This window comes from Trichoderma harzianum (genome assembly GCF_003025095.1).
Source record: "Trichoderma harzianum CBS 226.95 unplaced genomic scaffold M431scaffold_10, whole genome shotgun sequence".
Classification (NCBI taxonomy): domain Eukaryota; kingdom Fungi; phylum Ascomycota; class Sordariomycetes; order Hypocreales; family Hypocreaceae; genus Trichoderma; species Trichoderma harzianum.
In genome coordinates, this window is record NW_020209258.1 from 1,224,027 (window position 1) to 1,238,566 (window position 14,540).

General features: G+C 52.2%; 2 protein-coding genes across 2 annotated transcripts; both read right to left on the minus strand.

Annotated features, from left to right (window-relative positions):
- Nucleotides 1-6,005: 6,005 nt before the first annotated feature.
- Nucleotides 6,006-6,806, minus strand: M431DRAFT_217790 (hypothetical protein). Its single transcript, XM_024913533.1, has one exon. The coding sequence runs from the start codon at nucleotides 6,739-6,741 to the stop codon at nucleotides 6,166-6,168; it is 576 nt and encodes a 191-aa protein (XP_024772117.1). The 5' UTR covers nucleotides 6,742-6,806; the 3' UTR covers nucleotides 6,006-6,165.
- Nucleotides 6,807-9,239: 2,433 nt separating this feature from the next.
- Nucleotides 9,240-10,103, minus strand: M431DRAFT_497735 (hypothetical protein; the record flags this gene model as incomplete). The annotated part of the gene is made up of 1 exon (XM_024917631.1): nucleotides 9,240-10,103. The coding sequence occupies one exon, from the start codon at nucleotides 10,101-10,103 to the stop codon at nucleotides 9,240-9,242; it is 864 nt and encodes a 287-aa protein (XP_024772118.1).
- Nucleotides 10,104-14,540: the final 4,437 nt, after the last annotated feature.

Consider the following 14,540-nt stretch of genomic DNA (forward strand, 5'->3'; position numbering starts at 1 on the left):
AAGGATAGAGCAGGAATGTCCTCACGGATCTCATATGTCGGGCTGCGAAATGATTCCAACCCCTCCTCTCAGTTTCACTTTTGGCGGTATATTCACCGCAACTCAATCATGCCCATCTCAACTGAGCATCGCTCCGCTTTCTGCATGTTGTGTCTGTTGGATTCGAGTCATGACTTTGACATGGATGCCGCATAGCTGTACCAGCTTGTTTCGATCCTAGTGGATTGAGCTGAAGTGAAGATTCCGCCTGGGCAGCATATACTTGTAGTATACCTATGCTTGAATCCTTGCTCAATAGTCCCAAATAAACAGTTTGACAACAAGCGCATAGAATGACAAAAATCATTCCCCGACAATGCACAGTGCATGCCAAACAGGTACAGTGGCTGCAACTCCACCTCAAGGAGAGCAATAGAATAAAACGGTTCGCCCTTTTTGAGGTTATCCGTTCGTCAAAAGAAAGGCACGTCTTATACCCTTTTAGGCAGCCTGTGCCGACCGTTTTCTCCAGCCCTGGGCGGCCAGTTATGCCTTGCAATGGGTGCTCTGGACAAGTAGTCTCCCCACTTGGTGGCAGATGAAGGGCTTTAGACTCGCCTCAGCTAGCTGGATCTGTCAAAGTACATGTCCGGACACACGGCCGCCACTCGATACGGGCTATGGTTTCCTTTTTCTCAAGCAGAGCTAGGCCAACTTTCAGTGTGGCTCTGCCCACGAGACCGAGAGGGCGGAGCTTTGCTGATGCCTTCCTACTGATAGATGGAGAAGGCGCTCTGCTCCCGGATATGTATGATGAATGCCGCAGAGTGCTTGGCAGAGAGATCTTTTGGAGCCCAAACCGCTGTATGTCGGTACTTGTGAGCGAAACCGGACGCTCTCGGCCGGGCCGTAGATGACGAGGAAGAAAAGGGAACATCTTGGCAGTCCATGATCTCCTTCAAGGACCAGGCGAGGCCCATAATTTTGAGCGGAGTTTTCTTTGGCAACTCTGAAGGAAGATGTATCCACATCTCAACAAGGTTTTGAGAACAAAGCACAGGGGTGAAAGGGTGTAGACTAAACGAATCACAAACGAATTGCAGGGCGTGTAAAGTACAAGGAGGGGGTCGATGATGATCATGGAGAACAGCCAGGACCAGGGTCTTCCAACTGTACTTTAACGGCGGGTCTGGCCTTTCCCTGAAAGAGGCCTTGTCCTAGACGAACGCGTGTCTTTGGCCATTCGGGTCCCGCCTCAGGGCTCCATGGCTCCCCAATTCTGGCCACTTGATTTCCTCCCAATAGCTTGGTTGTGATCGCCCGGGCATGGGTTTTTAGCGGAGAGCGCTGGGGCAAAAGTCCCCTCATTGCGGAATAGTCCCTTTTACCCGTCCCAAACAACCACAATGGCCCTCTCGTTCCTCCGGAGCATGTCCTTGCAGCACTAGGAAATGGCTGCCCCCCTGCATGGCGGCGGGTTGAGAAGGATGAGCCGTAGCGTGCCAATTTCACAAGTAAGAAGTACAGGCACGTTCTGATGTCTCTGGTACAAAGATGAAGGCGATGAGGTTTTGATAGGATGTTGGCCGGGGTTTGCTTGGGGCCAGACTTGAGGCTTTGAGGGCAGGGATTTGAGGACGACGGGGACCGGGGAAACTGTGCCGAACAGGGGTAAAGCAAGACAGGCCAGGGTTAGCCAGGGCGTAGCTTGACGTCGGTGTAGGGGTGCGGGTCTTTTCCCACATCTTCTTTACTGGCTTCATGTCTGAAGGGTCTTGCTCCGTAATATCTGTAGCTTTGACATGGGAGCCATTGAAAGCAAACTCCCCTGTTCATTCATTGTCTGGCCGCGGAGTTGAGCAGAACCAGGGGAGGCGTGTCATTGTGGCAAGACTTTGAGCCATGATGATGATTCTCAAAAATCTGCTTTTCTCGTCGGAGAGAAGGCCGGAGAAGCATGACGAACGGATATCTGTTTCGATTCCGGCCGAGCGTTTGAGCCTGCAATCAACCGATGAATCAATTGGTGCCAATACCGTATCAGCACTGTCCTCTACATGCCGAATCCCGAAGCCAGCATACTGTGCTGTACTCGTACAATTCAATGCGACACAAGCAGTTTAATGCTTGGCAGGACTGATGCCTCTGGGCCCCATGTCGGCCCGACGAACTGGAAAACGGTTGAGCAACCTGAGCGGTTGGCTTATGGCGGGTACAGCACTGCACCGTACACCGTATAAGCAAGACAATACGCAGAATACAACGGTAATAAAGCGCACTGCTGCTGTTGGGAGAGCATTGCATTGGCGAGAGGCGAGAGGCGAGATGCGACATACGAAATACGTTGCCGCCTGGATTGTTAGAGATGACGGCATTTGATGTCGGTTATCCCACTTACTAATCGCTGCAGTACCTATGTACATACGACGATAAGCTATTCCGGCCTCAGGCATAGGTACGCTATCGATAGACGACCTGCACCTTTCACGTATTTCTCGTATAGTATAGAAACTTGCTGATGTGATGGCTTCATCCGTCGGTCATGGGCTTAACATGACAGGAGCCAGTTCCGACGGCGACAGGGCACAGGCGCATCTTGCGTGCAGAATGCCACCGTTTTCCCGTCTCGCCGTTTCCATTCTCCATTTGCCGTTCCCGGCTGAGCGGTTCAGTCGCACCCCCTCTCGCATTGACAGAGCAGACGACGTGCTAAGGCAGATTTAGGTACATGCTCCGCAGGGCTATTTCATAGCGCGGCTCCAAGTACCGCCCCGACCGGCGAAGCGACTCGGGAGCCGCCGGCAACCACCGTTTGCTCCCATGAACTGCTGCTTAGCTCGGGCAAAGACTCGCGGCTGGGCTATTTTGTGCGAAGGGGGTGCTAGCGGCAGCAAACTAGCGTTACAGAGCGTCAGTTTTGATTGCTGTCTTGGTGGTTGAGATCGATCCTTGTTCCGCCCTGCTGATGTCTCGATTACTTATACGCCTGATCCATTGCAGCCGAGGAATCGTTTCCACAAGTTACAAGTTAATCAAAGAAGGCGTACGGAGTACGGAGTTCTATATGTCTCCTTTTGCGACCAAGGCGAACCAATGGGCTTTGCTTGGTATAATGCCGAAGGAATTCTGTCCACGTTGCTCACTCGAGGTAGTAAAGGAGGAGGCAGCAGAGGATGTACAACTGCCGTATCGCTTGGAAAGAACAAAGAGCAGAGCTCAACTGGCGGCCTGGAATGCACAGATGTCGGAGTTCGTACCCGACGGAGTTGATGATCCTCGACCACAGAGTCCGGGGGGCAGACAAATTTCAAACTCCGGGTCTCTGGGCACTTCGCCGATTATCCACAATTTGCGGCTCATGTTTTTGAGTCAAAAGTCAAACCATGTAAGCGTTAGTCTCAAAGAAAAACTAGTCGAGCCCCAGAATCTGTGCTAACACCTCAAGATGAAGCCCGAGAACAAGAAATACTAATTGCAATTGGAAAAAAATGGAGAAGAATGCCACGAGGATTCACGCGCGGCCCGCCGAGCGAGCACCGTCAGCACCGGGGCAAATCACCGTTTCTCCATCTTTGGCTTGCTAACTCGTCCTTGCTTTGGGAAAGGGGGCGTGTGATAATTCCGCTGTCTTGCGCGCTTGACCTGATGGAGCTCTGGTTTAGGGCTGCATGGGTAAACGGCTGGGAAGGGGATGAGTCAATAAAGATCTTCAGCTAAGAAAACGAGAAGAGAGCGAGAGGAGGACAAACGAGCGCCCGCACAGAAGAGACGATGCGATGTGTCAGACGCTTTTTTCCTTGTCCGCCCCTGCTAGCTGTCTGTTTTGCAGCTGGAATTACCACTTTGAGAGCGGCGATGATGATGGCGGTTCGTGATTCGACGCTTCGTATTTTCACACAAAAAAGCTATTACTGAGCAGACCAGACACCCGGCCAGCATCGACGAAGCTGGAGAAGGCGCGCCCAAATACACCGCTGACTAAAGACATCAAGGACTGCAGTGTAATATCCGAATGATTCAGGTGGAATGCAATGCTATAAAGATGGACAACAGGGGGGGCTGTCATTTCAGGGCTGAGGTTGAGGGGGGGATCGTTCGTTCCAAACTCCTGGGCATAACCGGAGATGGGTAACGTGTGCGGGACTGATCACCAATCGCCCTGCGCCTAAATCCTGAGTTCTACTTTTTAACTCTATACGAATAGGTTGGGTCCTTGGTTTTCTTCTTCCTCTTTCACCCCCGTCCCTTTCTCAGCTCGGATGGGAGGGGGGCGATCTTCCATGTCCAAGAAGGCACCACGATGACTGCACCGCATAAGGGATGACGCCGACATGCGACCGCCTCTGAATGAAGTGATTTGGTGACGGCACCAGGCGATTCAGCCGCACTCGATTGTCTCAGTCGGTGGCTCTATTGCCATCGGATCACGCTCCATATCGGGCCATCGGACTAGTACCAATATGCAGCGAAAATCCATCGAGAAAGGCGTCAAGCGTTCAGGGCCTTCAGGCACACACCCTTGGTGCCGAGCACGACTGCCGGGTGTCTTTTGAGAAGAGCTGAACAATACGCGAAATCAGCGCTGTCCTCGGAGGACGCAGAAACGTGCCGCCGTGAATCTAACGAGCCATCCTATCCTGGCCTGCCTGGGAGCACCGTATTAAATGCCAAGTTCTGGACTTAGCTCGCCCTCCTCCATGGCGCTACCAGCCTGACGGTACGCCAGCATCCTCATCTAAACCTAAAACTGTCCCATCAATCTCGCTGGCACCACGTGCGAGACAGGCCCAAGCAGTCCGTCTCCGCGCCCCGCGACAACTCAGACGCCATTCGAGCTTCAAGGCGGTGTTCGAGTCAACGCCTCCTCGTGACTGGCGCGACCCTGATTCATGGGACAATCACGACTTCTAGAAGTTCCGTCAGTTCCGGATGCGCGGCCTAGCTTTTGCGCCGGCGCGATCTCTAGTCGTTCGGTTCGGAGCAAGTTTACTAAGCGGCGCAGCTGGTGATGCGCCTTTGGAGGAGAGCTAGATTTGCGCGGACGAGTAGGTACGAGTACAAAGCAAAGCAGTCCAGAAGGCACACAACGTATTGTACCGTACTGGACGGGCCAGGACGTGTGGTGAAGCGAGACAAGCGACAGCAAGGGGGAGAGAGTCTCGAAAAAGGCGGCAGATGCAACCAGGCGGCACGCTCCGGGCTAGACTGGGCGTCGCTGTGAAGCAGCGATTATTAATAGCCACCAGGAGGGTGACAGTTCGCATTTTCTAGCCGTCTTGATGAATGGATCCAACCGCAGGAAGCAGTTGCCGGAATCAGCAACAGGAAAGGATGAGCCGGCTCCGGAAGGGAATCCCTTGACACCGGGCGTCCGTGATGCTAGTCGTGGTCGTATTACCAACTACCACTACGAGTACTAGCATGTGCCACCACGCAGCCGTGCCAACAGCATCTCGACTCGCAGGAGATCCGAAGTTGCGAGCCTCTCTATTCGCCCGATGTGGCCTGATTTTTTGGTGTCGCTTCCTTTCTTTTTGTGCTTGGTCCTTTTTTCATCCAATTAACCCAGATTATCCTGCCGCTCCCTGGATGTGATTCGCCCCTTGTGCGTGCGTACGGCTGAAGTGACGCTTGCCTAGTCCCGCATCGATAGCCTACTCTTTCGTCGCATTACAACCACATCTCGCCGTCCATCCATCCATCCCATTTTCATTAGCCCAAGCACTTGAGCAATCCCGAGACCTCCTTTGGCGCCAACGCATGCACTCTGTCGATCTAAGGCGTAGCGCCTATCCGTGTCGCACATCAAAACTGGAGTCGTCTCGACCCCCCTCCCTTGCGTGCCATTGGCGGTTGGTTTTCGCATTTGCTTTCCTTTTTTGTCCTTTGGGCTTTGTTGGTGGAATATTGTGATATTGCTTGGCTCACAAACCGTAAAGCAAAACACCTCCTTACATCTCACAGACGGCCTAGAACTCGCAAACTAACAAGCCGCACGAGCAGCGCCAAGTCGGACATAATACAACGCCGGCGCCCTTTTGCCTCCCTTTCATCGGGGACTTTCCTAAGGTTGCTCGTCTGATAATGTACGGTAATATATCTGCAAGGCCAACAGCAGCATTAATGCGGATATTTGTCCGCACCCCCGAAGACAAATAGAGTTGCATCACAGCGTTACGATACGTATTAAATCATCAACTTGCTGCTGCAAACAACTAACAGCAATTCGGTGATAACACCCCGTTTAGTTCCCTTCTCAAGCGGGCCTAGCCCATCTGTCAGCTTCAACGCCGCACCATCTAACCAACTAACGATTCGGCCTTTAAACATAACTTGTATAAGTAAGCTGATAGGCGTTGGATAGCAGGCACGCCGGCAAATGCAGCAGCCAAATTGAGAACCACCTTTCAAGCCGAAGGGCTGCGCAGATGTACATACTCGCTCCTCCTTGTAGCGAGTTAGACTACTATATATTACGGAGTGGTAGTGGCGGTCGGAGTTCCGCCTCCTGGCTCTCTCCCCCCGCACACGGGTTTTACGCCGGTTGGTTTTGGGGCTTGTCGTCAAAGTTGACGGATTCGAACTCGGCTGGCTTGCCTCCGGCTGTCTTTTGCGCTCTGGCCTCTCTCTCCTTTGCTCGCTTGGAACGCCTTTATTCTCCTCAGCTTTCTGCCTGCTGCCAGGCAAACTCGATGCCGCTAATTGTTCGTACAAGACGCAGTAGTACGTTGAGAAAAAACGGGGTAATGCTCCGTAGCCCATGGCTAGTCGTGGGCAGGCAATATAAACAACCAGCTGATGGAGTGCTGCTAAGTTTCCTTAGTAATGCATTAGGTAAGATTGTGCTAAAAAGCCATCGTGTTATCGTTGGGGCTGCAAATCCCCCGTTGGACTGGACCTCCTTCAATGGTGGGATCTCGATGACCTCTCTCTCTTTCTCCTAGGCTAAAAAGGCTTCACGGCAAAAGCAAAGCCCAGAGTCGAGATCATCGCCCTCTCTGCCACCCCTCCCCCCTGGATATGCAGATCAGCGGTTTACGAACAATCGGGGAGCCTGAATCTCTGGATCCGCCTGCGGGCAAGGGGGGAGAGACCCCGTCCAAGGCAAGGCGCCACCCCATGCAAATCTCTCTGCGTGCTTGCTTTTCGCTTTCTCCCCTCCAAGCCGCGCCCGCGCGGTTATTTCCTCGTTCGGAATGGTCGGGATCCCGATTTCCCTTCTCGCCTCTTCGCGAAAATCAGCAAGTTTGTGCGTTACAGGTGTTGGGCCCTTCTGCCTCTTTTTTGAACCACACCCAATAATCCTCCCCTATCGCGAAGGATTTCCTGACCCCTCTTTCACTGTAACTTTTGGATGCCTTTTCGTTTTTTTGCTTTTTGAACTTCTCGTAGCTGCGTCTCCCAGTGCTGCACTGCTTCGCAAGCTTTCGTCTGTAGGATTCATCGTAAATTAAAGCCCCCTCCCAACGGCTCTAGCATAAGCCTTACGAATCACGAACTCGAGCAACAAAGAGAAATTAAGCTTTTTAACTTTGGCCGTTTAAAAACAGCAAACTACAGCAACACGTATCTCTCCAATTTGTCATCCCCCAAAACGCCGTCATTCAAACCCCCCAGTCGCCGGAGCTGAACCCGTCTTTCTGGCGGCGCTCGGCGTTCGGCTCTTTCCATGGGACAAAAATAACAAGCCAATAGTCTCTCACCAATAGAACACCGGCCATGGAAAAAGCCGAGTTCACTCTCCTTCTTCGTTTCCCTCATTATCGTACAGTAGCATTGTTCGTTCATCATGCAGCATTTGTAGTAATAATCCCCATGAAGTTAGCAAAAACCCCCGTGGCTTGTCTTGTCTTTCCAAGTCTGAATTGCCGAATGATGTCTCGGCAGACGCAAAAAAAGGCGGCTGCCAGGCTGGGCTATTACAAGGCAACGGCATGCAGCTATTACTAACAAAACGAACAAAAAAGAAACCAACATGCAAACTATTCCCTACTTGTAGATATTTTACAAATACATGTATTCGTCTTTCCACCCCCAAAGCAGAAAGAAGAGCGTGAACAACAAAAAAGTTGTTGCAATTCAGACGTTTTGCCGCCTTCGGAAGCCCGCGTTTCAAGTGCCGTCGCACGGTCCAATGGATTTCCGGCTGGGTTTCTTTCTTCTCATCGTTTTTCGTTTTTTCTATTATTCCCTTCTTATTCCGTGTCACTTATGATTATCCTCTTTACATACTGCAGGCCCCCCCTCCCCGCCCTCCTTGGCACGTCCGGGGGTAGGGCAGACAGGCAGTTTTAAAAAAGAAAGGATAAGAAAATAAAAAGGGATCAACATGGGGAAACAATCTTGGTGGAACAGTCTTTCGGGGCCCCCTCGCGTAAAAAGCCGATGCATGTACTACCTTACCCTTCGTCAGTCACAGGGCCCCCGGGGATGGTAGCTGGTGCTTTGGCCGTCTCACCACAGGAAAGGAAAAAAGGCGAAGGAAGATCTTCGCAGGTGGGGATCCCTTTTTCGGGGGATACCCAACCGTTGTGAGCGTTTCGTCGACACACCAAAATTCCGGCTTGTCTTTCCCGCGGGGAGATAATGTGAGACATGGCTGGGGGGTACAAGCCAGGAACAGAGGAAGCAAAAGCAACCTCACGTCAACCAGGGGTAGAAGAACAAAGCAAATCTCAAGTCACTTGTCTCAAGAAGAACAATAGCATCACTTTTTAAGTTGAAAATGAATATGAATTTGTCTCCAGCGAGATTGATTGTGCATCTCTATGTACATGTAGCTATCTTCTTTTTTTGTTCAATAGTTCCGCCTCCCGGTTTCCCTTGCCCGTATAAAACGCCATACTGATGCACTGCTCTGCATTGTTTGCCTGAGCATTTCCAATGTCCCATAGACATAATACAAACTGGTTCCATAGGACGCGTTGATGCCCTCCTAGGATAGCCAAAAAATCCCTTATTTCATGACACGTCCGAATGTAACAAGACAAAAGTTGGATGGATACTTTCCTCCGACGCCATGCGTTCCCAAAAAGACAAAAGAAAATAAAAGAAGAAGTCCTCCCAAAGACTGAAAGACTTCGCCAGTGTGACCATTTTGGCATCTCGTGTGCCTTCTAATTCCCTAGCTCCCTTGATAGTGTGGATGCTCTTGATCCAATTTCCCACATAATAAATTGTGTGTTGAAGAAGAAAAATGAAGAGGAAAAGGGTAGTCATCATGCGTTGATAATGACTAAATTTCCGATAAGCCCAGACGCTTAGGAGAGAAGAATAGGTCCCTTCCCTACGTCAAAGCCGTGGCAGCCTCGCTCGTGTCGCTTCATATTGCTTCGAACACTAAAGGCCTTGCCGCATCCAGTGTGAGGGCACTTGAAGGGCTTCTCGCCAGTGTGCGAGTGGCTGTGGATGCGCAGGCTGCTGGGCCGGCTGAAAGCCTTATTACAAGTTTGGCAGATGTATCGATCTTGAGTGGGAGGGAATGGGATCCCGTTGGACGGGTTGAGATAATGGTGGTGTTGCCAGACATAGCCACCAGAGGGTGTTACGCTGAGGGGGCTAGGCGGCGGTGGGAATGACTGGGGCAGCGCACGCTGATACTGAAGACCAGGCACCTGAGCAGGAGAAGGCGGTGGTAGGTTCTGCACGGGATAGTAGCTGCCGACAGGAGACTGGGCAGATGCCATTGAAGGCTGCTGGGCAACCGATGTTGAGATGGTAGGCCGAGAGGCGGCCATTCGATGACGGTGTGCATCATGGGCCTCTACAGGGGGGGTTGTCTCGTAATAGTGGCTGTGAGGAGCATGGGAGATGCTGCTAGGCTTGCTTGATGGAGAGCGTCGAATGTCAAAAGAGGCATCTGTGGACATGGGCGGTGTGGGTGGCAGTGTCCTGTGTCGTGAAGCCGGGCGGCTCTCAGTCTTGACATATGGTCTGGGAGAGTTGTGCTGTGATTTGTATGACGCCTCACTCGCCAGTGAGCCTGCGTCGGCTAGGCCCAGCAGGTTGGAGATAGAGGGCAATGAGCACTTTGGCTCGTCCATGGGGGGCGATGGAGGCGGCCGGTAATATCCAGAGTATTGTGTGCCATAGGGAGGAGATTGGAATGATGAGACCAACGCCATTGTATGTGTCGTTGGAAGAGGCGAGAGGGAAGAAGAGTCAGAAGGTATGTGGGAGACTCGGATGTGAATGTCGACAGTCGAGAGAAGAAGTGGTTCGTGAGTTTATCGACAGTGGGTTTGATGATATGTTGGTTGGATAGCAAGTAGAGATGCACCAAAGGATCCGTCGTCAAATCGTCGATTCGAAAGAAACCAGACGGCTTGAGGCAAGATGGGGGCTGGAGATGGTATAAGTATGTAATTTGAGCCGCTACAAGAACCAGAGCGAGCGGTTTGGGTGTGGAACGGCATATCAGATCTGTCTTCCGTAGACATTTAAGTATCCCACACGACAGGCTAGGAAGTGCCCCCGGCCTTTGGAACATCGCAGATATTAGGAGTGGGCCACCCCCCCTCCCCTGGTCAGAGAGCCATCATTCCCAAGAAAAGTCTGGGACCAAAAATCAATAAGTTCGGTCCTCTAACCCTACCAGGGGAGGGCTTGAATAACGGGGTGGAAACGGGCGTCCAGGTTCACTAAGAAGGGGGTGTATGGAGGATGACATTGTGAAGCGCAGGCTTTCGGAATTGGAGGCTCCTGGCACTGTACCTGCTCCAAGGGCGGGAACAAGCTAGGTCAAGGGAGAGAGGAGGGGAGTGTCAGTAGCATCGCCGAAGGGGTGTGTGTTGTAGCATGAGGCGTGTGCCAGGTGGGGGCCTATTTTGGTCGCTCTCCTTGACCGGGACCGCGGATAGAGATCGTAGGCGTGGGTGGTATTGCATAGTGGTGGCAGAACGGAGCTCCAGGGATTGTCATCAGGGATCATTGTGTGGTCCAGGTCGTGGGAGAGGGTGGGTCGGTGGCCTGGACATAACGGAGAGAAAACGTGAGCGACGTGAGCGACGTGAGCGACGAGCAACGAGCAACGAGCAACGAGCAACGAGCGCCGAAGATCCCTGGCCGCTAGACCACCGTCCACCTTGTTTGGGCAATTTCTTCTTTCTCAGCTTCTGTCCGTAACAGCCGCGCACCAAGCGGTACGCAGCCGCGGACATGTCCTTTCTCATCTCTCGTCTCTCTTTCTCTTGGTCTTGTTGCGGCTGCCGGCCTTGCAAAGGGGAACAGAAGCGTATCAATGCGAAACCCCGAGCGCCCACCTCTTGGTTGCGAGATGCATCAACCATGGCGGCCGCAGCCAGCTAAGACTTGCCTCGCATACATCTAGTTTGTTAGCATGCATTTCCCTTTGCAGTAGGAGTACTAGTCAAGGCGTCGTAACATTTCTATTCGCCCGCAGCTCAGAAACTGCAAAGGGGAGGTTGATTGAGGCGCTCCGAGAAACCGCCCCGCGTCGGAAAATCTCCCCCTTTGGAGCTACCTAGCACAACTTGAGACGATCTACGACTCGCGGACCGTGGATCAGAGCCCGTAGTTCAATAGAATCATCGAAGCTGATGATTTAATGCTCGGCGGCCGCGATCAAGGTGACACGAAAGAACCAAGAAAGACCTGACTAGTAATAACGGCGCTCCTTGGATTAATGCGGCCAAATTCGTCATTAGAGCGTCACGCCGACCGTCAATCTCGATCCATTACAATACGAAACTCTGGGAAAAAGACGGTCTGCATAGGGGAAGCGATGCTTCTCTGATACCGCAGATCTTCGGTCAATGGATGCTCGTGCCTTTGCTTCTGTAAGGAATTCTTGGAATCAAGGCTCTCGCCTTTTTTTTTCATCCTCCTGCTCTTTTCCACACATACTCGATCCAGGCTCAAGATGCGAGGGGGATTTTCCCTTCGGTGAAGTCTGGCTGCTGCGGTGGCGGTCCGAGAATGACATCGGCAAACTTTCTTCGTGGAGCTCATGGCCGCGCCGGCGTTATCTGGAGCACAGCAGCATGGCTAGCTCCGTTCTAGGCCTTTCCCATGGAATTGGCCGCTAACAAACAGTCAATGCTAATGTCGTTGGCTTTCGAGCGGGCGAGCATCACCTCGTGGCGTGGCGTCCAGTCCGGAGTGCGCCTCGCTGCCATGGGACAGGCTAATTAATGATCGTCGTGCTAGTTGAGGCCCAGGGAGCAGCCAGTAGATTTTCATCGGGTTGCGTGATTCTCCCAGCTAGACATGGGAGATGCAGGCGCCACTGGTTGAGACCCTTGTTCTGCTAGCATGAGCACCAAGGTGTGTCATGATCTGCCAGTATCAAGGAGGGCTCATGGGGCCGGGGTTAATTTGTCTCTTGTTTCCAGCGGGCTTGAGCTTCTCGCCGCGGGCCTGCACCCTTTTGTCGCGTGAATCCTTCTTCTTGCGCCTCCAATACGCTATCAAAGGGCTGATGCTACAGTACATGCGTCGTCATAACTAGGTTGCTTCCCTTGCTCGTCGAGTCGGTCGGGGTGCAGTTCGACTGTTAATGCATGCCAGCACCCGGAAGACTGCAAAACGGCAAAAAGCCACAGCTTTCAGTTAAACTTACCTTCTCTTTGTTTGTGCAACAACTAAGCTCCGTATTCAGTCCGGTATACGAGTCTGCGATGCTGGTGTATCGGTGTATCGAGTGTGTGCTTATACGGAGCGGCAACAGCTTGTCAGCTCCTCAACTACCAGCTAGCCATCTTCTTCCAGCGCGGGCCTCAAGCTCTCTCTCTGCGCTCACTGTTCCGTATGGGGTAGTAGATGGCGATAGCCCCCCCGCTAGAAGAAGAAAGAAAACCATGCAGCTTCCTCAAGCAGGGCTTCTGAAATTCCGTCGATCGTATTTCCCAAGTGTCGCACCCTTGACCAGGGGGTGAGTTCTCACAGTCATCACTTATTACGGGTCATTCCAAATTGCTAAGACACGCTGCGTGGAGCACATTTGGGCCACTGAAATGATCTGTCAAGATATTCTGGAAGGTTTTTTAAGAACCTGCCCCTCAAGCATGGAGTAGCGCAGTCGTATCTGTGTACTTTGTCAAAGCAGCTCATCAAAACGCCGGCCAACAGGAAGGAGAAAAAGAGGATACTGTAGAACGTACACACAGGGCTTATCCAAGCTGCTTCCGTCAGCTCGTACAATCCATTTCCTTCACGCAATCAAAGACTTGAGCCAACGACCAACAGCACGTAGGTGCCAACTTGATTCTGCTGTGATCACCACGGTTAAATGCAGTCCTGCGTCATGGATCTTAAACAGGCTCGCAGCCCATGCTTAACCAGCCCGCAGCCCTTGGAGAGGTCATTTACTCTGTAAATTAGCAGAGCCGCCGCCCATTCGTCGATTTCTAATCGCTTGTGGTATTTGGCCGAGAAGGTTGAAAAGCTTCTTGTAGCCGCCGTCGTACCTGACGCACTCCGTATTGTGCTCCGTACTCCGCACCAACTCCGCAAATCTGGCACACTCCAATGAAGAGTTGCTTAGTTGCTCTAGGAGCTTTTAGTCTACCGGCAATGTGGTGAAACAATGGCTGGAGAGAGCGCCCAGGTTCATGCTGCCCAAGATAGAGCAACGTCCGGTATTCTGTGGTAATTCCTATCGATATACTGAAAGACCGGGGAGTTGACGCTTAAAAATTAAAAATATGGCTTGCTCCCCGGCTGATTTGCCTCGGCCCGCAAGCACCGCGGAAGCACACAGCCTGGACCACAAGGAACTGATAACTGATCACCATCAAGTTTAGGCTTGAGGCATCGCTCCACTCCATCTGCCAATGATTGCTATCGCAATTTAGCAAGGCTGCACCGAGTGATCGTCGTCGATGATACGGTGGAACGCCAAAAGCATGTATGAACGACGGTCACGAAGCAGCGGCGTAACAGGCAGGAGGAGGATATGAGCCGTTCCAGAAGATCTGCCTCCATGACGACTGAATAGGCCCCTGATGAGCTAGTGCCGGGGTAGACTTCCAGAATAGTTTAGGGGGCAGTGGTTGGTTGCGCTGATCAGCAACGTGCAGGAAGATCCTCCCGCCCGCCAGAAAGCATCCTTGGACGCTATAGCTGTTGCACGGCTTTGAAGCACGGTTAACGTCTAAACCCCATATCATCCAACCACGACGGACGGCAGCAAGGGAAAGCGACGTAGCATCACCAACAGCTTCATCATCTGCAATAGGAAACCTCATAAGCCATGTGCCGCGGCTCACTTGTCCAATTCAGTCATAACCGGCCGAACCTTTTGCAGCGGTGGACCGCTCCGCCAATCCGACGGGAAAGCGCCGATACTAGCTCAGAGACCCTATGAGTGCACTGTCCAACGCTTCGCCCATGTAGAAACCTAGAGCCAGTGGTCAAGGCGTTGCGTTATGGGCGGACATGCCGCACGATGGAACCAGGTGGTAGCACATGTAGTATTGAAGTAGTACTGTAGTATCAATTATGCCCGCTAAAGACCAGATATTAGCCCGGCTTCGAAGGATGGAGATAGCAGGCAACCCACAAAGAGCAGAACACGTAGCCACAGAGATTACTACATGTGC

What these genes read in the sequence shown, in the direction of transcription:
- M431DRAFT_217790 (XM_024913533.1), bottom strand. Translation starts at nt 6,741, where the DNA reads ATGGGCTACGGAGCATTACCCCGTTTTTTCTCAACGTACTACTGCGTC.